General features: G+C 37.7%; 1 protein-coding gene across 2 annotated transcripts in view; it reads left to right on the top strand.

Annotated features, from left to right (window-relative positions):
* LOC131043539 (uncharacterized) overlaps window positions 1–25329 on the top strand; it is a 108996-nt gene extending 83667 nt beyond the window's left edge. For both annotated transcript variants that reach the window (XM_057976752.2, XM_057976751.2), the window contains exons 4-7: window positions 9344–9438; window positions 24442–24509; window positions 24646–24756; window positions 24853–25329. In XM_057976752.2, coding sequence (XP_057832735.2) covers window positions 9344–9438; window positions 24442–24509; window positions 24646–24756; window positions 24853–25000 — 422 coding nt within the window. In that variant the 3' untranslated portion in view covers window positions 25001–25329. The remainder of the gene's footprint in view (window positions 1–9343; window positions 9439–24441; window positions 24510–24645; window positions 24757–24852) is intronic.
* The last annotated feature ends 613 nt before the right edge of the window (window positions 25330–25942 follow it).

Raw genomic sequence — 25942 nt, 5'->3', positions numbered from 1 at the left:
CACGGTGGTGCTACCGTATGGTGGTCCCACCGTTGGTGTTGCCACCGCACGGTGGTTCCACTGTCGGTGGTCCCACCACACGGTGGTTCCACTGTGGCTTTCTTGTCTTTTTTTAAAATTTTTTAATTTTCCAAGCCGTATGGTCAACTGTCGTACGACCGTAATTTTTTATTTTTTTTTCCAATTTCCTAATTTAGTTATCTAGAGAGTCTTCGGCTCGGGTCCCCTGTCTCTGGGATCGCCCTTCATCCTTCTCGGTTTTCCTCACCCAAGAATCTCCTGCGTTGGTCCCGTGCCTCTCGAGTCGCCTGGTCGGCCTCTCGAGTCCCCTTCCATCCTATCGGTTTCCCCTTTGGACTCTCGGGTGTCCTTCCGGCCTCTCGGGTCCCCTGCGTGCTTCTCATGGTAGGGTTTCAATTTGGACCCGTTGGTGGCAAGTCTATTTTCAATGGCCATCCGAAGACCTGGAACCACAAATTCTACAGGGACCACGGTCTCCTTCCCGTACATAAGAAGAAGAAGAATAATAAAGATTTTGAAAGCTGTGGCCTTCCACACAGGGTTCCAATCGTTGCCGACACAATTGATCTTCGGATTATCTACGTCACCGAGGTTTGGGGCGTCTCCTTTCCAATATTCTATGTATTCTGGCAGGTACACCTCCTCTATTACTTGCTCTGGTTCCTCTACTTCGAGCCTGTAGCTCTGGAACATTTCATAATCCTCCATCTGCCAGTGGAAGAGCCCGTTCAATGACCTCGTCTCATCCTCAGAGCACTCTCCTAGTTTGAGAATCCCTTCGTCGTTGGGCTCCCTGCAGCCTTGTCCTTCGTTCCTCAGGTTGCCTTCTCCTTCACCCTCCGATTCCGAAGATGATGCCAGTTCCTCACTAACCAACTGTGTCCCGAGGTCTATGATAAACTTCCTTCCTCCATTCTCCATAGACAGAGTGTTCTTCTTCCAGTTGTGGGTGGCCTTGGCTGCCACCAGCCACCCTCCCCCTAAGATCGCATCATACCCTTTTTTCTTTAGTGGGATTACCACGAAGTCCAGTATGAAGGGTTGCGTCCCGATGGTAACTTGTTGGCCCATCAGTGTCCCGATGGGTTTGATTCCATGCTGATCTGCTCTGAGCAGATTGAATGTAGATGGCCACAACGTTGGCTTTCCCCAGCTTCCACCAGGTTTCTTTTGGAAGAACATTCACTCCTGATCGACCATCGACGATGGTATCGGTTAGAATGGTGCCAAGGATACCCATCTCCACAATGGTCGGGTTCCTTCCAGTGTTAACTGCCAGCAGCATGGGGTCTATTGCAGACCCTCCAGGAACATCTGTGCGGTGGTTGGTATTGGTGCATGGTTGGGAGAGATTATTCAACAACGCCGTTTGTAATTGAGGCATCATCTGGAGGAGGTCGTGTACCTTCACAGGCACCTCCAGTTTTAATTTTAAAATTTGATTTAGTATAGCATCCTCCGCCTCCGATCGGCTGGAAGTACTCGCCGTACCCTTCGTCTTCGCCCTTTCTTGTATCTCTTTCTCGATTTCTTCCCGTGCTTCCCGTGCCCTTTGCTTCTCCATCTCCGGGTCTGGGCACATTGCGTGTCTGGCTTGGGCGCGGGTTAGGCCATCACTTCCTCTTCTTTGGTTTCCTCGACATTGAGCAAGTTGACGCCGGACTTCGGGTAGGTGGCGTCTTCGTGGTCTCCCGGTCCGCACCATTTGCACAAATATTGTGTGGCCTCTCCCTTCGGGCAGTCTCGGGCGAAGTGCCCCCACTGGCTGCATGCTCTGCATTGTACCATCGGTCGACCTTTGGAGTTGTGTTGGATCCCGCTCCTTGTGTTGTTATTGTTGTTTCGTCCTCCCCACCGGTTATCTCGGTAGCCTCCCGAGGTTGCATTGTTGTTCGCTTGTTGGCCCGTACCCGCTGGTGCGGACGTTGTGGCCTGCTTCGTGAACAACACCTGGTTCATTTGCGTATTCCGAGTTTTCATGTTGTATGGGCACTCCTTGGTGGAGTGTCCCATCACTTGGCAAATCTCACAGAATGCCTTCTTTGGGCAAGTACCCTTTGTGTGCCCCTCCTCTTTGCACTCAGTGCACCATATGTCCCCTTCGGTCCGACCGGTGCTTCTCATTGTTTTGAATTCCCTCCTCATTTGCTCCATGTCTTTCTAGAGTGCTTGCACCCGTTTGCCAGCCTCGCTGTCGCTGCTACTTTCCTGTGACGAGTCATCCTCCTTGGATGAGCTATCCTTCTTCTTTTTCTTCAATGTCTTGGTCTCGCTCTCGAGATCCATCGCTCTATTGTATGCGTCTTCGTACGATGTAGGTGGAATGATTTTCATCTTCTTTCGGAGGGAATGCTTTAGTCCCTCCACGAACCATCTCTTTTTCAACCCATCTGCTGGTTGACTCTCCATTTTTCCCAATAGTTCCTTCAGCCGCTGACTATAGGCTCGGACAGTCTCGTTCTTGTTCTGCTTTGTCCCATAGATCTCGGCGACTATTTCATTGTCATCTCTCAAGAGGCAGGACTCTATCCCAAACTCCTTCAAGTCGGGCCATGTGCCGACTTTGGCCTTGTCCATATCTGAGTACCAGTTTTTGGCCACTCCCCTCAAGGTTGCTGGGAATTGTGTTACACATTCATCTTGATCGGTAACACCGTTTGCTGACCATATGGTTTCGCATGTTCGACAATGGCTGATAGAATTTTCCTTCCCATTGCCGTTGAACTTCAGTAGTTTTTGTTTGCTCGCCACTGATGGGGGTCGTCTCCCCTGAGGTGGCTGTTGCTGTGTTTGAGCCCCTGCGCCGCTCCCTTCGCCGCCCGTGGTGTGTCCTGCATGGGCGACTGGGGGTACGGTGTTCTGCTTGCCGTGTGTCGCACTTACAGCCGTACGGTTGTCCTCCCCTTTGTTCTCACCCTCGCCCACTCCTGGCTCCCTTTGGTGATCCTCACTTCGTGGTGTAAGGGATAAGTTTCTAAATTGATCCCGAGTCTCTTCGACTAGGTTCCATCGTAACCTTGTTTCCTCCAGAAACTCTTCGTGGCTCCGCACCCTACGGTGCTCTGGCGACGCGTAGAAATTTCCGTCGGCTTCTGCACCCTCCGTGACACCTCCTTGGTTCCCCTCGGGCCACCCTTCGGCAGGTCGTCCTTCGGCAAGTTGCCTCAACCTCCATCTACGTTCTACTTGCTGCTCCAGAATCAAGGCCCTCTGTGCGGCCTCCCACTCATCCGTTTTTGCTTTTTTATTTCCATCTTTATTCAATAGGTTGGGCATTAATTGTTGCACATTTCCATAACTCACAATACATAAATCAAAACACGTCTTTATTAATTCATTTCCTCAAATACAACTCGTGTCAATGACACTTTTATTTGAATATAGAAGATTCAAGGTTCAATTCCTTCCTGGCCTGGTGCCATCCCGTTCTGCTTCCCTATCTTCATATTGTTGAAGGATCTGTTGGCATCGCTCTTCCTGGGCAATCTCCTCCAGGCGAGCTTGTTGTGCCAGCGATGCCTATGCAAGCAACCGGGGAAGATGGTTCATCAACCGATTTACTGCCGGGCTCACCTCCAACGCTGTCCACACGGCACTTGGTGGGATTTCCGCCTCCGTCGCCTCTCGTCGGACATAGGTCTGGATGGCTACCTGGAGCAGAATTGAAAATTCTCTTGTTGCAGTGTCTTCTCCTGTGTAAAGTTCTATTCGCACGTCGTCGGCCTCTGGGTTTATCTCACCAACGGATAGGCCCATCGTGTCCGTGTGCCATCCGCGTCTTCCGTTCCCAAGTACGTCTAGGCAACGGCGCCAAATGTTTGCCCTCTCGGGTGAATAACTTAAAGCTCATAGATAAAGCACGTAATGCAGATTAATAACGCCATAGATATCAGACAAATATAAGAGATGTTATTCCAGTCATAATTGTTTCCCCGTCACAAGTTACATTCGGAAGTATTTAAAGGTACCGAGGGGGTGCGAGCGCCAACCGTCACACCGCAACTACCACCCCGCGATTGCCAACTAACCACGACAATTACAACTTAATTAACTAGTTTTATTTCCGTGTACAATATTGCCGCCAACACTTTGGAACTTTCTTGTGAATTGTAGAAGTTTGATTACTAATCATCTGACTTGGTGAATTGGAGACGGCCATAAGGCTAGTTTTTGGCAGGATTCTTGGGACGGATGTCCATCTTTGGATGTTGGGGCTCCCCAGCGGATTGTTCAAAAGACCATCCAACATTGGGGAGACGAAGTGAGTGATTTTCTGGTCCAAGACTCTTTCGAACTGGGACAACGAATGACTTGGAAGGATCCTCGAGATCTGGATATGAAGAAGTTTGATCAAAGGACGTTAAGGAATATCCTAGCTAGCAGAGAGGTGATGAGTTCTAGGGAGGAAGATGAAATTATTTGGTGTGGTGCGAAGAGTAATATTTATTCCGTTAAGCTGGGGTACGCCTTGTTGGAGGTAGATGTCAGGAAGGTGGATTGGGAAGCAAAGGTATGTTGGAACAACGCTTGTTTGCCGAAAGCAGGTGCTTTCTCTTGGCTGGCAGGCAACAGTCGGATTCTGATCGGGGATAGACTTAAAAGAATGGGGTTTGCGGGTCCCTTCCATTGTGTGCTTTGTAAGAAGGAGGAAGATGTGGATCATCTCCTCCTGAGATGTGAATTTGCCCAAGAAGCATGGCGCTTTGGGTTGCAGAGGCTGAGTTGGAAGGGGCTGCTGGAAGGGAATTTGCGTGATTGGCTGGAATCGTGGCCGACTTTGTACAAATCTTCAACTTTTGCTGCAATTTGGAAAGTTATGCCTTCAACAGTAATTTGGGAAGTTAGGAAAGAATGGAATCTAAGACTCTTTGAGTATAAACTAGAACCAATGGAGCGTTTTCTGATCAGGTTGGAGAAGGCAATTTCGGAATTAGTCTCTAATGCTGCTTCCCAGGTTAATTTGGCAAAGACCCCTTTCACTCAGTTTGATGTTGGTATTTTGGTGGGTTGGCCTTTGATCAAATTCAGGCCTGCTAATGGGCTTTTGAGGGTTTATCCTCCTCCAATGGGCGATAAAAGTCAGGAGTGGATTCCGCTAGACAGGGGATGGACCAAGATCAATTTTGACGGGGCATCAAGGGGGAATCCCGGGATCTCCGGTGCAGGGTTCATAGCTCGTGATGAGAATGGTACTATTCTTGCTCTTGGAGCAAAGAGATTGGTGGATGGTACTAACAACGAAGCTGAGTGTCGGGCAGCAATTGAAGCAATTCTTTTGACGAAGAAATTGGAGGTGAAAAACTTCATCTTGAAGGGGACTCCCAGATAGTGGTGAATGGTATTGCTAGGGGACGGATGGAGGCTTGGCACCTAGATAAACATATCAGAAGGATGAATAACCTTCTAAGTGGGTTTGAGGATTTTAAAATATCGCATGTTCTAAGGGAAGCGAATGCTGAGGTTGATAGGCTTTCGAATGTAGGTGCAAATGGTTCCTTGGCTGATCATTTTAACTTCTTTGAAGACTTAAGGGATTTGGGTCCCATAAATTTTGGATGAAGGTGCTTTGTGTTTGAAAGGGGAACTCGAGACGTGGTGTTGAGACTTGCGTGATCCGTTTTAGATACGCATGATGGAGGGGTGGGGATGGCTCACGTGGTTTGTGTTCATCGAATTGGTAGTAAGGTGCGTAATGGCGGCGCAGGTGCAATGATGTCAGTGTATGGATTTTTGGTTTGCTGATGATGCGTGGTATGAGGTGGTGCGTGCGATGAAATTAATGTTTGGAGTGGCTACGGATTGTTATTTTAGGCCCTCGTTTTCCTTTTTTTGGCATTGTGCAAAGGGCTGTTTTGGCTATTGCGAGTGCTATGTTTTGGCTGTGAGTTAGGGGAAGGATGGAAGCCAATTTTTCGCTGTTTACAGAGGGCCAAATGCTTGCATTTCAAGGCACTATCTCAAGCAACTGCTTGTTGAATGTTTTTAGGGTGGATGAGGAAGATTTTTGGAGGGTTGTTCGCCTAATGTTTGGGGAAGAATTCTTGGACACTGACTGTCGCCCGCGAACAAATTTGGATGTTTCGTCCCTGTTCGTGGCTCTGGCTTTGATGGTGGGAGGTTCAAAGGAGGAGGTGTTGTGGGTGGCGTCCCTTATACTGAGACCAAAATGGTCAGGTGGTCTGGTGGAGGTGGTGGCTCGAGCGGAGATTGGTATGGGTCTGAGAATGGAGCAAGGGTCGTGGAGGCGCTTAAGTGGGGGAAATGAAGCAGTGTAGCCTCTGGTGGTGTGGTCGGCTTCTTGCTCGGTGGAATCCCAGATGGTGGATGCAAGGAATGGGTGGAGGGAAATTGTGGACTTTGTGCGGGAGTTCGGACCGGTGGAGGGAGCGAAAATGCGTGGCAAGCAGACCCCGGTGAAGTCGCAGGCTCCGATTGGCGAAGATGGGTGACTGTTGGTGCGTCACCAAATCCCGCGAAAGAATGCGAAGGTGGTGGATCGCAGTAAGCTGCGAGGCGGACAGTCGGGAACCACGACAGGTGTCGGGATGGAACTGCTTGAGGCAGGTCCTAGTCAGACCATTCCCAACTCCTCCAGGGAGGAAGCCCTTGGCTGGTTCCGGTAGGCTGGTCTCTTGTGGGTCGTCAGTTTTTTGGGTGGGGATTCCTAGTTGTAAGGAATGTATCCAATATGGTAGGCTTTGTAGGTGGTTTTTGTCTCGGGTTCTTTTTGTTATTGTAGGGGCGAGATCCCATTTTGTGGAATGTTGTTGAGCAGCTAAAGGCATGTATACTTTCCTTTCAAGCAATATAAATCTTAAACCGGTTATCGATAAAAAAAAAAATCCTCAAACTTCAAACCATTGTAAACAAATGAAAGATTATATTTAAGTAGAGGAGAATCATTCGGGGAGGAATTTCATTTTTGTGGAAAAACAGTAAAAACCCCAAAAAACAGCAGCACCCTGCATTATTTTTTGTGGAAAAAAATCAGAAAACCTTTCCTAATATTTTTGTGGAAAAATATAAAAAATCCCTTCATAATTTTTTTTGGAGAAAAATCAGAAAACCTCCAGAAACAACAATTTTTGTTCAAAAAAATCGCCAAAAACAGAAAATCTTTGCGTGCTGAAACCCTAGCCATGGAAAAACCCACCTGGAAACAGAAAAACAGATCCATCAAAAAAATCTTGTGAAAATTTCTCACGAAAAATTCAAGAAAAACCACAAGTTTTCATAAAAAATCATTTTGAAAAACTTCTAGAAATAACTTCCAATTAAAGAAACCACAAATCAGAAAATCATCAAACACCTCTGCTTTGATACCATGAAATGATAATTGATATTCAATAATTACAAAAGGAGATGAAAGCTCCTTAAATAGAGATTACAAGAGGATCTTTCCATAACGAAAACGATCGAGAATAGAAACATGAAAGACAGAAAGGGAACTTCCTAAAACTAACTGAAGGCGAAAGACATAAAAGGAAGTAATGACTAAGATGACCATTATATCAATATTACAATATTATTTTCATACAATTCAACATTTCTTCTTGGATATAAATTCACCTCAATTTATTATATTGCAACTTATGTCATCACAATTTACTTAGTGCAAAAGAAGCTACATTCTTCAATGGCCATTCCAAATAACAAAGTCTAGGACACATTTGTACCAAGAGGGCACAAAATGATGATACCAATTTTTAGGGAGCAGATGTTGGGATAACAAGGTGGACTTTGATTAGGGGTGTTGGTTGATGGCAAGCACCATACACAACTAACCGACATAAATAAATAATAACAACTCAAAATTTAATTAAGTCCATATACTTCACTTTGTGCTTATTTATTCCCATCAAGCCAGAGTAGCTGGAAACTCCTTCGTCCCTCCCTAGGCACGCGTATCCCCATATCCATTCCCTTATCGGAAACAAATACGTATCCGATACAGCCTGGATACACATTGAATATTGTACCCACATATGCCCAAAAAACCTTGATTTCCAACCATGCTAGATACTATGTTTTTTGATTTTTTTAAAAATTTGACAGAAATCTTCCTAAATTTAATTTAAAAAAACTTCATTCATGCATTTAAAAAAAATAAATGGTATAAACAAAACCTACACCCAATGAGAAAGACAAATGAAACATTTTTCTATTTGAGTGACCCATTTTTTGGGTTCTCTTCCAATGCAACTCTTCTATTTTGCATATTGTAAATGTTAAATCAACTTATCATTATTTATGTAGCAATTATGTGTCTATATTGCTTTTGAAGTAATGAAAATCTCCTCGAATAGCTTGGAAAATTGTGTTAAATATATGTGTATGTGTTTTTTTATGAATGACGTATCCAACTGTATCCATATTGGGGGTCTTAAAAAATGGCCGTATCCGTATCCATGTCCATGCAACTTTGCATCAAGCATTACGTCTTATTTATTTATTAACAAGTCCAACAAAAATGTTTTTGCATATAGAGTTGCAGATAGTTTTACAGAAGTGCTCAAGAAGAAATGTTTGAGGAGTTCAGAAACATTTTGGAGTCATTGTAAGAAAATTAACATTTAGAAGGTATTATCATAAAATGTTCTAATATTTACTTATTTAATGTTTCCTAGGTCAGTTATAAGGTGTAAAATGTCATATGAGACATTTAAAAATCTTGCATCAAATCAGTAAACTAGAACGTCACAAAAAAATATTAATTGGATTGAATATAACTGAATACTTTTCATCCTTATAATGAGTGCATTCAAGTGTATATGTTTGTGTGCTTGTTATTTAACGCAATCTTGGTTAGTGTTAGATGGATGTGAACTTGTCATGAACTTTAAATTGTTTTTAACAATTTTTAGGAATTCAAATGTTATTGTCCTTGACAACTAAGGTTAAATTTTATTTTGGTGATAGTTTAGATGCATGCACACTTTTGAGCCTGCTATTGAAATAAGGATGTATCAATTGCTAGGATTTGACTATTTGTTTGTCGTTTCAAGGAAACAAGTTCTATACACACATATCTCAACCTGCATGAAGTCTCTACTTGGAAAGTTCAATATATTTATAGTTTTTTGAGTTCTGTATTTGGAAACTTATATCATAATCTTCTATTCTTTTTTCTCCAAATGAGGTTATTGAGAGGTCTAGAAGTCAAACGTATTCTTTTGATTGATTGTGGAATTTTCTGGAGTAGGCTGATTTTATCTTTTATATGCAGCTTAATTCAGAGAATTCCACAAAGATGCATCACTGCAAAAACAACCTCAAAAGTCTATATTCTGTTGATGCTATGCAACTTTTGTGTTCCATGCAGACAAAGCTTTACAATCTGACAAACCAAAATATGTTGATAGTCGATCTTTGTTGCGATCTGGACCAGCTTCATCTCTTCGTATAAACATTCGAGCGGTGATTTTTTTTAATTCCCAATATGGAAATAGAAAATGCTTTATGATATTTGATAAGGATTTCTACATATTTATTATTTAATATTTTCATGATAATACACATTATTGATGCATGAATAATCTTGGCAAGTTAGTGAATATGAAGTAGAGAAATAGGTTGGCTTGGGATCAGTTATATAGTGAGAGAATCATATATAGCAATGCAACTAATATTAACCATTTACGCTATATAATCAATAAAGGATCATTCACAATGTCTTGATGGGCTTGTCCCATTTTAAGTCATACCTTCAAATAAAGTTGAAAAAAATTAAGGAAAAGTGATATTACATTGAGATGGGGATGGCAGGGGATGGTGGGATGTGTTTCGGAGACAGCAATCCATAGGGCCATTGCAGGGGATGGCAGTATATGTGAAACTCAAATTTTCACTAGTTTAAACTAAGTCACCAGGTTCGAATTCAAATTCAAAGTTCGACAACTTTGAAATTCGAATGAAGTTCGATGAGGGAAAAATTCTAAATGTATAAAATTCGAATTAAATTCGCCATATGTAATTTTTAAATTGTTTTAATAAATATATGTAATATATCTATAAAATTGCCTAAATAGTTTAACATTGATAAATAGATTTGAAATCGTTACAAAAAGATGACATATTTATAAAATATAAACCATAGGAAACATATGCTAGGGCACGAACGACAGGCAAAAATTGCAGGCGAACTTCTCTTGCAGGCTGCGACTATCACGGGTCTGCGACTACTTCTTCTGCAGGCCGCGACTCACGACAGACTAAAGATGTGTTTAAAAAATATTAACAGAAGAAGGCCAAAAATTTATAAAGAAAAAAAAAAAAAAATTTTTTTTTTTTTTTGAAGTTCGGCGAATTTCGAACTTCAAGGATGAAATTCGGCCGAACCTGGTGACTTAGAGTTTAAATATACATTACATAAAAAATTGAGTTTAGACATTTATTTAATATATCAAATTGGATATTACAATTAAATTGATTCAAAATGTAATCAACATGCGTGATAGCAGTATAGCAGCAATAAAAAATAATAGATAGAGAAAATGCAACTTTTAAATTGATAGATATAGCAAATGTTACTTTTGAAATCAACAGCTTGTATGATATATTTGCTCTTAATGTGAGTTTCTAAATGATTTCAGTAATCTACAAATGTAACAGCAATACGATGCTAACAAATATAATTGAAAATGGGCATATCAAGAATGCAGTGGTGCTAAATGTGATCTCTCCCAAAGGAATAAACTCCTAAATGGTAAAACCAGATTCCATAATACCACATATGAATCATTTTATGTGAAAAGATGGATTTTTTCCTTGCTCAGAGTGTAGTCATGGAAGTTAAAATCAGATTCCTATAATCTTGTTAATTTTGTATAAAAAACAAACAGAACAGTGATTTAACAAAAAAAACAAAAACGTTAGGAATTCTGTTTTTGCCATCAAGATGCTTGGATGTCCCTGAGATGGCTGAGGGATGTCTCAGATGCCCCCTGCTGTTCCAGGGATAGCTAAACATGCCAAGTTTGCAAGAATTTTTGGGAATGTTCTGCGATGCCATTCAAAAACTTGGAATACCATCTGGAAACACATGTAGAAATGCAAATGATGCTAACCATTTACACTACATAATGAGTTAAGGTCCAAGGATCATTCATATATGACAGTTTAGTCTTGATGGGCTGGTCCCATTTTAAGTCACACCTTAATTCAAATAAAGTTGAAAAAAAAGTTAAGTAAAAGTGGTATTACATTGATCTCCATAAATGACCAGAGAGACTTGTATATAAATCTACTTTCCACAACATTTCGGGGACAGGGATGGACGGGGATGGTGGGATATATTTTGGTGATGGCAGTCCATGGGGGCATTTTTGTGGGATGGCAAGGGATGGCAACATATATGAAACTCATTTTTTTTACAAGCTTAATCTTACATAAAATCTGAAATTTAAGTTTAGACATTCATATAATGTATCAAATTTGATATCATAATTAAATTAAAGATTCAAAATGTAATTGACATGTCTGATAACAGTATAGCAGCAATAGAAAATGATAGATAGAGAAAATGTAACTTATAAAATTTGGAGGTGATATGATTGATATATTTGTTCTATCATATCAAATGCAAACATAACATCAAGAGAATACTAACAAATATAATTGAAATTAGGCATATCAAGAGTTCACTGGTGCTAAATGGGACCTTTCCCAAAGGAATAGTTTTCCAATTTTCAAAACCAATTTCCATAATACCAAAGAAAAATTGTATAATTTGAAAAAAAAAGGTTTTCTTCCTTGAACAGAGTGTATTTATGCTAGTTAAGATCAGATTCCCACATCCCTTTAAGTTTGTATTTTTCTAGAAAACACAGGCTTTTTTTTTTAAATGTTGAGGTGTCCTTGAGATGATTGAGGGACATCTCAGTTGTCTCCCACAGTCCCAGGGACAGCTAGTGTTCCAACAGTATTCCAAGTTTTTGAATGGCATCAGTATTCCAAGTTTTTGAATGGCATCCTGATGCAAGACAAAAAGACTCCCCTTTAACCTTCCATCACTCAAAACTCAAAACACAAAACACCCTTGTAGAGACTCTCTGCTTCAAAACAAACCTTCAGATTGCAACAATAAACAAGCTTACATTCACATTAAATCTGCATAATTAACAACTACAAACATGGCCTTTCATTGGCCTTTCTCTCTCTCAGTACCATACCCTTCTTTTCACTGCTTTCTACTGCAACCATTTTCTTTTATCCATGCCTAGTCGACTCTTCTATGCTCTGCCTTTCAGATCGAACCCAAATCCTCCTCCTCTTGTTCGATCCTTGTCTTTTCTAGGTTGACTCTATGCACATGTTGACCCGCTGACCTCCGTAGCCTTCTCTTCTCAATGTGCCGATTTCTTTTTCTGTTCTGACCTCACTTCTTTACACTTTCAGACAGCTTCATATCACATATGTGATGGAGAGATGTTTTCTTTTCTCCTAGCTGCTACACCCCCTACCATGCAGCCACCTTCTTCTCCTCATCATAGCCACACCACACATGGATTTTTTTCTCTTCTTGATGCCTCTATGTCGCTCCATTTATATCGCATATCTTTCTGCAATTGTTGGCATCGATGCCTTGATCAATTTGTGACCCATCCTTTTGGCTTCTCTACTCAACCAATGGCAATTTGGTCTTGTTTGTAAGCTGATTTGATAGAAGAGTTTCTTTGCCTTTCAACTTGACGGTTCCCATAGCCTTTCATTCACCCCGCGCAGTATAGGAAGCTGAATGTTTTAATTTATTTTGAAGCTGTGTTTTTAATAAAACAAAGGTCGCCTATAATCCATGTACTCCAGTCTGACATGGCTTATGGGCCCCTGCTTGCTTGTTATATGCATCCATATTACAAGGCAAAACATTAAGCTTTTGATACAAACCCGCACCCCATTCTCAGGCACAAAGATGCTGACAAAGGTTGTGAAATTTGGATTTACACCTGCTGAGTGCATTTTCTTGAAAGTGTTTAAAACCTTTCTAGTTTGTATATCCTGCAGTCATTATAGTCCAAGAGATAACGTCTCTTTGAGGCATTCTGTTAGACAGTTTGCATGCCCTGTCTATGCTTACACATTTGCATACATGTCTACCAGGGCAGTCGCGATTTCAACATCTGACAAAATTTCATGCCTTTTATACTCTGATCACTGATGGATGTTCATACCGGTTTTCAAAGCTCCCATTTTCGCACAGGCTGGGAGGATAGTGGCAAAAGGTGAAGTGATCTGGTTGGATCTCTATTTGCTGCATTTGTGGAGCAGTGCCTAGGCCTGGTGAGGATACTCCTATCTTTGGTAAGCTGCAATTATAACATTCTATGAGAAGGCATTTCATTATCTCTTGATATCTAACATGAAGTTGTAGAGATTTAAGAGGCTTAGGTAATGAAGTCACAGGGCCAGTCAAACACGGTGAAACAAAACTCCACCAAGCTGAAGAGAGATGTCAGAGACCAACAAACTAAACCAAAACAAACTGAAAATATTTTTGGGCGGTACTGATTGCTTGTCTACCTGGGTGCTCCTGCACCACATCTTAGGGAGTTAGGACATTCCCAAAAAAATTCAGATTGTGGATGTCTCCTGTTGTCCTAAAATCCCAGAAACGGCTATGGGGATGGAGATGGGATAAGGATTGGGACAGGGGTTTCAAAGGTAGGAATGCATCCCCATGTAACATAGGTATAAATGTGCATCTAGATAGTTATGATGGGGGCAAATGTATGAGGTGCATCTAGCATAACTCAAGGAGTCAAAATAATATCAATAATAATGTCATGATGGAACATGAAGATAAAAAAGAGAAAAAAGATCAAAACAGGGAGCCATTTGTTTGGCATTTCTAGTATCCTTACAATTCCCTTGAGAGGCCCTTAACCAAGTGGAAAATAAATGACCACTTACTGATTAATCAACCATAATTTTCTTATCCTGCAAGTGAACTTCTTAGTGATACTTGCAAGTAACTCACTTGAGATTTGTGTGGCAGAGAAAATTGTGAGTTTCTTAGTGATACTTGCTTGAAACTAGCACATTTTTCATGAGTAAATTCTCTATATACTCACCCACTAGGAAAAGATTGCATACTCTTGATAAAACCCTGATTTTTTGTGTTTTGTTTAAGTAGTTTTTAATAAGTTTTCATCTTTAGTGATTGGGATCTCAATGATGTGAATTATTTGTTAAGTCATTGAAAGTATTTCATATTTGTTGAGGGTTGGCTGAAAGAGATAAAATAATGAAATTTGGCATTTCCACGAAGTTGGAAGTGGCCTCAAAGGCCTTAATTGGACCTTGTGGGCTGCATTACCCCATGACACTGCTCAGGGCTGCCACCTCCAAACAAAGGTGCAAAATGTAAAACTAGATCAACCAATTTGTACAAGCCTTTGTACACACCACTTGGCCTTACACCTCTAGCAATTACCTTATCTTAGTTTACATCATAAACAATGCACTCTTCCACATGAAATTGAACTAGAATATTCGGATTTGCTATAATTTGGCTATTAAAGAGTAAATTTTTGTTTAAACCCAAAACATACCCAACACTCTACTAAAATTTTGGTGCCATTATCGAGTGCAATTTTGACATTATCTATCTCTTTGATTGTATGTGACTTGTCAACACCAAGTGAAGTAGAATCTCTATGATTCTGATCAGAAATAAATCTGGCATACTAGTCCTTTAAACAAGTGAAGTATCTGGATGCACCTAAATAAAGAATCAACAATTGCTTTAAATGCTGCTTTAAAAAGAAATCAATGCATACTCTTCATCTTGGTCTTCCTTCACTAGTATCTGCCACATTAGCTTCATTCTGATGCTTGCGAGATAGATCATATTGTTATTTTCTAGAATCATTTTTAACATGCCAAATTTTTTGGCAATAAAAGACTGTACCTTTCTTTGTGGTTGTAAAGTGGGAAAACTCTTTATGTACCCTAAAATTGTGGAACAAGTGCACTTTTTAAACTCCTAGAAGAAATTTTACTCATCTACTTTTGTCATCATACCCTTTGCAACAAATGCCAATTGACCTTATCAAAATTTAGGGTTTGAGCTTTAGCTTGTAGATTCAAAGACATTAGGTGGCAGACTATTGATAACTAGTGCAACCATGTTCTTCCTCCTCATTGATTGCTTTTTAGATGGTGACAAGTTGATTTTTAAAACCCTTGATATTTAAAAGATGTTTGGACAAAGACACTTCTTGACAATTTGATTGAAAACAACAAATCTTTGAAATACGTAACACTTTTTTTTTTTGAAAGTCGATATTTTCTTTTTAAGCTATCTTGGTCTAGCACATCAGACTTCAGGGATTAAATCATCTGAGATTATATTTTCTTTTTAAGCTATCTTGGTGTAGCACGTCAGACTTAAGGGATTCAATCATCTGAGATTGACAGGTTTCTCCATGAGATTTGTCAAAGTCACTTGGATGATTTTTGCCCCTACCAAGCTTTTGTCACATTCTTGATACCCAATGATAGCTCATATTTTGTGATCACAAGTATAATAATTTTTCCTGGTAAGTTTTGTGCCTCCAACAATACTAGATTTTGAAATATTTGCCATTTTCCTTAGCAATCCAGAACTAATTCTCTCCCTGAAAAATAAAAATTTCCTCAAATACTTCAAAATCCCCTTCTTAAATTTGACCGAAAAAATAAGCCCTCTAGGAAAATAAAAAGCACCCTTTATATATTTGCAGCCTAACAATTTTTCTGAATGGAAATAAAAACTCAAATCAATTCTTGATGCCTAAAAATCATGATTGTATGCTGTTTGCTACTATGCCCAAGCTGTGATTGTTAAAAAAACTCATGATTTATGATTCTAATATATTGCATGCCCTAGCCATGACTATAAGAAAACTCACTATTTGTGATTCTGTTAAGCTGCATGCCCTAGCTAAACTATTCCTTCATATCACAACCTACAACTCACGATTTTCTGCAAATCTACTTCATTTTTCAGATGACTTGACTATCAAGAATGATGATTTCCATGTCTTGAATACTACAAATTCCATGTAATGCCATAACTGCGATTGGAAATGCCTCACAATTTTTGTGATTGCAAACAATGCAGAAAACATGCCCTATTAACTATAGAAAATCCTGCTTGTGACTAGAAATCCATGATGTGCTGGTTTTTCTACCCATTGTGATTCTTTGCAACTTGGCAAAATGCAATTCTTTTGTGCAATTTTGGACCTCAACCTTGCTTTTGCTATCTTGTTGTTTTGACAAATCCTAACTTGCAGCTGGACTTTGCACAACCTGGGATTCTGCCCCCTACTCTTGCAAATTGCAACTGTAAATAATGAATATTTGGTTGCAATTATCTAAAACCAATCAAGACATCGTGCAATCAGTGTGCAACCTCACAATTTTCAACTAAATGAACTCTAATATTTTTCAGCAACATCCCACACCCTTGGCCTTCTCTTCTTTATTTTTTTTTGATACCAAATTTGGCTTAGTAACAATTTTAGTAAAAACCAAAGAAATGAGATTGAGAGAAATCGACACATCTTTTATTAAAAGAGAACCACATTGTATTATTACTATTATTGAGTGCAGTTAAAAAGTTAGAAAGTAGTTACATACTAAAAATAGATGGCAGTTACAAATGATTGTTGCTACAATTTAAAGACTACTAACTACCACTAACAGTATTACATAAGAGTGTAAGTAAGCATACACTTTATTATACTAATATTGTAATATTCAACTCCTTTAGTTCTCTTAATCTACATTCTTTACTATTTTAATTTAACTTGTAAATTTGAGTTACATGTACCTTCTTTGGTCATTTGTTGACATTTGTATAATTTCTTTCTTTTCTTCAATTCAGTTATTTTGCTCAAAGTTTGTGGATTGATTTTATTCTTTTTAAATTTTTTTATGATTTTTTCTTCTAATTGGAAGGCTATGATTGTACATGGACGAATATGGGACAAAATGTCAATCAGCCAAAAATATAGATAGCTATTTGCTACTGTTAACTCACCTCAAACTCACCTCAAACTCGGTAAGCTGATTTTTGACTTGGAATCAAACTCAACATCCAAACTCAAGAAATTGAAGAAAATTATGAAGTATAGAGATTTTTAAGGATTCAAAACTTGTTTCATGCACCCTTTAATAATTAAACTCTAAAGACACCATAAACTAATCAAATTGAAGCTACTTTGACCATATACGCAAATATACATCCATCTCATGAGTACAAAACAAATTTTAATTTTTAGTTGAAAGAAGCAACATTGTTAGATATATAAAAATTATGAATATTGTCAAATGCATACAAATCTCATGGATTATTAAATCCAATGCATCGAAACAAATATCAAAACTGAAAATGTAAATCCATGGCTCAAAGGAGCCTACATCACTGTAATGTCCCCACTTTGAAATAGAGTAATAAATGATAATAATAAAATTAAAACATTAAAATTTAAATTAAAATATAAAATAATATAATTAAATATGATTAATTAAAAATTAATTAAGTTAATGAAAAGTCAAAAGACGTGAAAGGAAAAGTTGTCTCCCTCAACAATGAGATATAAAAGGGAGAAGAGAACCTCATTTGAGAGGGGAGATAATTTGGAAATGAGAAGTGCAGATCTGATTATGAAAGGCTGTGTCCCTTTCAAAGGGTAGAAATAATGAAGAGTTGCACTCTTTCAAAGGGTGCTAATGGTGAAAGGGTATGTCTCTTGCCAAAGGGCATACATGATGAAGAGGTGTGACCTCTCCCTCAAATTGAGAGATATAAAGGGGAGAAAAACGCTGAGGAAAAATCACGTCTGGACTTCAGTCTGAATATATGCGGCTCTAATCACTAGCCATTGGTTGACATCCACTACATACGATTTCCTTAGGCTGGGAATATGCGTCTAGGATCAGTTTACAGGAATTCCGCTGCGATCTTGCCAAGGTACACATAATTTACATAGAAATATATATATTTAATGCAAGTCATCCATAATCCAACAAAATACAACATCAGTAATTTAATTCATGATTACTAGAATAAATCGTAAAGGGGATGTCAAATATATCAGTGTTTTAATAAAATCGTAATAATTCAATAATTAATTTCTTATCTATAACACATGTATGAATCCATAACTATTTATTCTTTATCATACAAACTCTTATCCATAACTAGCAAATGAACAAGTTAGAACAATTAAACAAGACATAAACAAATTGTTAATCCTTAATATGAATGTAGTCGGAAGGTTGTATGAATGAATAGGGAAAGGCTTGTGTAAAACCATCGGGTGTCTATCCCAAGATGGGTAGAGATCAGTGATCCATGTAAGACCTTGAGGGTGTCGTCCCAAAATTAGGCCTGGGCTTGGATCCAAAAACCCTGAGGGAGTCGTCACGCTGAGGTATCAAAGCGTCCTATTCAAGATCATAATCCTTTCCAAACTTACATGGGTAGTAAGGTTTTTAAGTTGAACTCCATCGTGATGTTAATTTCTATTTCTATTTGCTTTGAGAATGTTGGAATTATGATGTCTTAAATGGTTAAACTTACTTGGGGACATTACAATCACTCGTCCCAACATCATGGCAAGTCCTATGTTGGTGTCTAAGATAGGTCCTGGATGATGATGCAGGTATGATATCTACCTGTCTTAGTAATGCCAACATCCAAGGGGTCTCCTTGTACTCTATCTTTTTGTGCTCTACCCTCCTTTGCCATGGCTACTACCTTTGCCTCTCGATCCACCTCGTCAATGCATGCAAGGTCCTCATCATTGAAGATAGGATAATCAACCCTGGTGGTCCAATCTGACTATATATCAACCTCCTCTAGAGTGATAGGAGATAAGTCAACCCCCAAGATTGGTTTGTGACAGAGGTGATGGTTGTAATGGACATACATGAGATCATTCAACCTTTGTATTAATAACATATTGTGCTTCTTGGAGTGTATGTGCTCAAACATACTCCAATTGCGCTCACATCCTAGAGCATTGCATGGTTGGGTCAAGACAAAAACTTCAATCCTTTGAAGATTTGGCACTTTAGCACCAAACCTTTCCCAACATGCATCTTAAATAAGAAGAAATAAAAGTCAATCCTATTGTGTAACTTTGAGTTTCACTTTTAGTATTAAGTTATTAATGTAAAACAGAAAAAAAGTTTTAACTTAAATTTAAATTATGCCTTCAATAATTTTTACTTGGCTGCAATGTCATCCGAGTTGCCTTGCATATGTCTCGTGTAAAGAGGTCTCTCTTGTGCAGGCTTGAAGATTTCTATCTTCTCTACAACCAATGAATCATGTACCATTCACTCTACGACTGTGTAGAGCCCATTCAACACCTCCTCATTGGCCCTGAAATCTATGTGAAATTGGAATGCCGGATTGAGGAAATAGGTAGTTGCATGTAAAGTCTTGTGAAGTCAAGGGTGCTTTCATCAATCAATGATTACCCATATGGGACAATACTTATTCTCAACCCTTAAATAAACATATCTGATGGCCTCCTTTGCCCTATCCATGCCCTCATATATGTAGTCCATTGCAGACTTCTCTCCTCAGCAACTCATGGGAGAAAAAATGAAGGCTTCATGAACTGCAATCATTGTGAAATGGTAACATAAGTGTTAACAAAAATAAGAAAATGAAATGAAATTACAAACAAAATATAATGAGAATTTACCTTTGCAATCTACTTGGCCGGTTGCCAAAAACTATGCTCATCAAAGATCCAATCAGCCACATCAATCCCTAAACTGGTCTTTGCATATGATGATGTAGACCACTTCTTACTAACAAGCATGCATCTGAAAGTGGCCTTTGACTAAAGCAAGGATCGTAACATGAAAAAATTGGTTCCAAAGTAGATTAATCCAATACGAGGCAACTATTTTTTAATTGTGAATTTTCTTATTAGAGGACCCGTTGTGTGTGTGGGTGTGGGTGTGTGTTTATATATATATATATATATATATATATATATATATATGTTTTGATCCATGGAAGTTTGCTAAGATCTTCCAATATGAAGTCAAGGCAATGAGTAGCACAAGGAGTCTAAAACAAAGAGGGGTGCCTATACATGAGTAGTCTACCTGCAACAACATAATTTAATGCATTATTTGGAACTATTTGTTCTCTTCACCCACCTTGGCCAAAACTCCCTCCAAAGCCTCACAAAGGAATTCAACATTTTTTGTGTTTTTTGAAACATCAATTAGTGATTTAGTATTATTAGAAATTAAAAATATTAATCACTAAATCAATGGATTTCACAAAGTACAATTTCGTAAGGAAGAAACAAGAAAAATCAACAATGTTTTGTGTTTTCTATTGGCCCAATGGTGCCCAATTCCAACCATTAGTTGTGATGGTGCAACCCTTCTTCCATGTCACACTGCACATCAATTTTGGATTTCACATCAACCACCTTTTGACTCAAAATGGAGTCCATTATCTCCTCATCATTAGGTTTTTTGAATCTTGCCCCACAAATAGTAATAGCAGCTATCATATTTTTCCAATAAAAAGACCTAAAACAAATAAAATAAACAAAACAAGAATTTTAAATTGGTTGTATAACTTTAAAATCTTCAATGTTACATACTCCTAAATACAAAAAATTCAACAGACACATAAATCAAACTATGTAATTTAAAATAAAAATAATAGTAATTACCTTACTACATGAAATGGAATGATGCAATAGAACCAAAAGTCTCCAATTGAACTTTTTGCAACGTTTTGCTTGTCCTTGTTCCAACCCATGCTCTCAAGTGATGGTTGGGAACTTAGAGTAGTGCATATAACAAGATATGAATCTAAATTGGATGAAGATCTAGAAATTCTAGGCCTAATACTTACATTGCCACTACTTATAGATCCAAGAAATGGAGGAACTAAAGAACTTTGTCCATGTATGGCTTCCAATTCTTGTCTTCGCCTTTTTTTAATTCTTTTTGTTGCTCAAAAGTCTCTAATTGACTTTGCACTCTACTTATTACTTTAGGAGGTGTTGCTAGCTATGGTTTAGCATCATGACATGGTATGTGTGCAAGGTGATACTTTAAGCAATTAATACCTCCCACAAGCAATTTCACTTTGCAACAGATACATGTTATCTCCCTTTTTTGTCCCAAGGATGGCATGTTTCCAACAAGGATATCTTCTAACTCGGGTCAATATTGTGTTTGAAAATTTGGATCAATTTATAAATGAAAAGTTGACTGCAATAAATTATCAATGGAAAAAAATACCATTTATATTTTCTAATTAAATTAAAAAATAAAATAAGAACAATTAGGGTTTGTAGCTAAAGAATTAATTTTTTCTGAAAAAAACAGCTAGGGTTTGATTATTTGATAGCTAGGATTTTCTTTTATTAACCCAAGAAAAACAAACGTAGAACACAATGGAAATTTGAAAATACAAAAACAAAAGAAAACTTCAAAATACAAACTTACCTCCTCTATTTTGTTCCAAAATGAAGATAGGCACCTCCAAATCAATGGTGGGCTCTTCTAAATCCTCCTTGAACTCCTCTGGTCACATCAAGGGTTGCTACAAACTTACCCAAATGATCTTCAATCATTGTTTTGTCCTCAATCAATGTGCTGGTTCTCTCTAATAACCTATGTTTTTTTCTCAATAAGTAGTTTTTCTCTACTTGTGTTTGAAAACAAAATGAATGTCTTTTTAGGGTGAAGGAGACGATTTTAAGTCTTTGTTTTAAGATTTTGTGATTTTCTTATATTTTATTAACTTATCCCTTTCACGACCCAGTCTATGTCTTGGGACTTGTTGGGTTTGGCATGTTTAGCCTCAAGACTTGTCGAGTCATTGCAAGTCTAGAAGTCTTGTAACTATGCTATTCACTTTTTATAGATTCTAGTGTTACTTTGCATCCCAAGTGTTTCTAACTTTCTAACCTTTTGCCCATGATAGGGATGCCTTAGGGGCAATAGTAAAAGGGCAGATCATCTTGTCAGTGTCTTCCTTGTTGAAACCCTCATATGGGTTTGTTCCTAGGATGATCCTTGTGGTGTCCGAGAAAATCCAAAAGGCTCTTGGCACTCCCAAGAATGGCAAGAAATACCTTGGTGTAAAAAAACAGATTCCTGCAACTAAAAAACCATAAATCCTAACCCTAAACCTTAAAATGGAGCCCACCAAGGTCATTTAATTGTTGGCGCGTGCTTTATTGTAATTGCTAGAAGAGAAAAATAGGGTGAGGAAGAGGAAGTTCCTTGTAGATTGTAAAATAGAAAAAGTCAGTTAACATTAAAACAATTGAAAAAAGATTACCTACCACTTCTAGACATACTTTGGTATAGAAGGACAAAAAATATAAATTGTTTTGGTTTTTGCATTGGATGAAATCTTCAAGTAATTGTATTCCATTATTACTTTTACTTTTCCAGGTCAATCTCAATTCCAAGCAATGCTAGTATTGTTATAGTCAAATTATTGAGATGGTAAATATAACAATTTTAGTGAAGATGCTTGGATTTCTGACACATTTAAATTGGCATTGCACCCTGTTCTGGACTTATTTTGTAGAGTTATATTCTATAGTGAATACCTTGGGAAAATGTTGAAGTCTGACTAATATTATAAATTAGTCATTGGCTACCATTGGTGTGTGTACTTTTATGCATTTGATGAATAATGCTAGAACTTGGTACTCTTTTCTTAAACGATGAATGGCAATGGGGTTATCATTTTTTAAAACAATTATAGAAACAATGTCAAAATTTGTCTAGATTGTTTACACCATGGTTGACATTGGGCATAATAGAAGATGGTAGTACAAAGTCTAACTATGGAATGTTGGTCAGTAGTACAATATACGCTCAAGGTAGGGGTGAAGACGTTAGTATTTGTTGTCTCTAATGCAAATTGTTGTACAACTATACAACTTTGCATAAATTTCATCTACTTTTACTCATTGTCAATCATTACATAAATATAATTGCAACTTCTTTTACAATTTTTTGTAATTGTGTTTTCAAATACTAATTTTATATCTTATTTTAATAGCCATCTCCAAATGTAGGAAAAATTACCAACACTAAAACTCGTCCCCCAATCTCTATGCCTCTTGACTGAGAAACTTGAAAAAACATCGGTTAAGGAAAAAAAAGGCAACCTTCATGAGGGGGGAATTCTTGGAGATTAAGACAAAGGATTTCAAAATGGCTTCCCACCCGAATTGCTGCAAACCCTAATGAGCTAGGTAGTAGTGTTAATGGTGGTAGTGAGCAGACTTTGGATGGAGCAATAGGTGTGGCAAGTGACAAGGTAATTGGGAAGCAAAGAGAGGCAGAGTGTCTGATTTGGGCCCTCAACAATTAGGTTTGAAGGTTCCGGCTGCCATTACTCTTGCGAATTGTGTCAAGAAGTGTTAATGGTAGTAGTGACCAGACTTTGGATGGAGCAATAGGTGTAGCAAGTGACAAGGTAAATGGGAAGCAAAGAGGGGCATAGGTGTCTAATTTGGGCCCTCAACAATCAGTTTTTATTTAGGTACATACAGATGATGTTCTTCATTGTTATGACAAAAGTCTTAAGAGTCTTTTGTTCCTTTGCATTTTCACTTGTGGGTTTTCTACCATTGCTAACCCCTATTTGAATACAATTTTTTTGTCCTTTGGGTGTAGCAACCTTTAAGATTTGACCTATATTGGGCATATTCATTAACATCGAACTTGACTCTGATTATCCACAATCATTTTGTCAATTGTTATCAAGTAGTTATTTTGATTTTGATTCAAGTGTCCATATCTCATAATTCCTTAATGTTTTTCACATCACAAAATCTTCAGAGTTGCTATAACGCATTTTGTTTCATTGCATTATTGTTTCTTGTTTATTATTCTATCCACACATTGTCTTCCCGAGTTTTAAAAAATCAAAAAATCTTATGCTTTCACTCTCCAGACTGGTGTTTTAATTATCCTTGTCAGGTATGTTTTTATTTAGAAAAAAATGGGAGAGTAGTCAATAACTCCAATTATCCACACTCTTTCCAAACAAAAAAAATCAACTTCATGTGTGGACTGACTCATAAAATCTAGGTGATAAAACCAGGACGATACATGAAGAATCTTATGCAATGTAAAATAACCAGTGGCAAAAGTAAAGGTAGAAACTGAAGTTGCTTCATATGGGTGATACTGGAAATTCTAAATCCTTTTAAATGGGTTTCAATTCAACTGCTTAAATTTATGATAGTTTCATCATTCTGAAATTATATATTCTCATCAAAATTGAAACACAGCTTCCATGTAAATGAATGGAAGTAACAATGAGAGAATAATTAGAATGGAACAAAACATGAGCTGTTATCAAATCTTACGCTTTGATTGACATGTTTAACCTTCATTTGAATAACCCAGGTGGCACAATATGCATCAGAAGCAGGGAATGGAAAAGTAGCATCAGATGCAGTTGATGAGTGTTTAAGGTACCATTGATTGTTAGATTGAATTAATTGCTCTAATTATCTTCTGATAGCAAGACATTCCAAAAGGCATCCAGGTGAAATGATAGCTTGCTTTTTCTTTTTCTTTCTAAATTAAATCCCTGTTGGTGATATACAGTGCCTTGGAGGATTTGGACTCTTTACTTCTTCGTGCTTCTAGAGATGATTTAAGAGCCTCAACCGAGGCAATGAAAATCAAGGTCAACACAGCAGTTGTTGCACTAGACAGGTGTGAAAAGAAGTTTGAAACATAGTTTACAAAGGATAATTCACAGGAAGTTCTAGCTTTTGTTAATTACAGAAGGAATGGGTTTGTCTGTTATAGGCTTTTACAAACAGTGCCATCTTCAATGCTGGACAAAGGGAAAGCCATTGCAAGGGCTTATCGAGAAACAATCGACCCCACTTTGCAACAAGGAGGAGGGAAGGAAAAGCTGGAGCCTGATATTAAGCTCCTAGAAGAAATTTTATGATATGGGAAGCATTCCAGTCAATAGTAATTATCTGTATACTTTATAAGTGCAGACCAGGCCTGGAATTAGGTCACCCCTGCTTGTCATATGAAAATTTCATGACAGATTGGTTATTTAACTACCTTTCAATTGATGTTCTAGGAAAAAAATTAAACTCTAAAAAATCACGATGTATCAAAATTAATAAAAATGACACTTTTAAAATAAAACATTTAACACTTTTTCCCTATTTTTGTATATATATACACTCTTAAAACATAAGGGTGGTTGTCTAATTGGGTGTCTGTTTATTTCTTGTGTTAATAGAATTATTCAAAAATATTATTTTTCGTAAATTTTTATGTGTGGCGAGTATTTTAAAGTTTCCTTTATATTTAAGATAGATAAATAATCAAATAAATAAATATTCTCCAATTCTTTAAAATAAAATAAAAATTAAGAAATGACATGCTTAGTCAAAGGTAAAGGTATAGAACTTTTGTGCTAGAGGAAAAATATCCAAAAATGTGGAGTATGGTTTGTGAAAGAATTAAAATATATTTGATTATATTATTATATTATTTAAATATTGTCAAACATTTTGAAAATTAGTTAAGTAATACTTAGATTGGATAATCATCGTTTATAAAGAGAAATAAATATTTAACATGCATACAGATAAAAAATAGAATTAAAATAAATAAATATTAGTACATTATTTGTATTTGTAAGTTGTAGTTTATTTTTTCTTGAAAATCATTTTGTATTGTAATAATCATAGAGAAAATACAATTAGAATTATAAAAAATAAGAACAATGGTTATTGTGGTCTAAATTTGATGGTTGATTTTGTGTATTAAAAATATCATATATAAATTAAATATATTAGAGTAATTCTATATAATTTTTGACGGTTTGTATGAAATTATTTTAACTGTATTTTGTCACAAAAATGTCTAAATA

The sequence above is a fragment of the Cryptomeria japonica genome, chromosome 2 (genome assembly GCF_030272615.1).
Source record: "Cryptomeria japonica chromosome 2, Sugi_1.0, whole genome shotgun sequence".
Classification (NCBI taxonomy): domain Eukaryota; kingdom Viridiplantae; phylum Streptophyta; class Pinopsida; order Cupressales; family Cupressaceae; genus Cryptomeria; species Cryptomeria japonica.
This window is presented reverse-complemented; position numbering and strand designations above follow the sequence as displayed.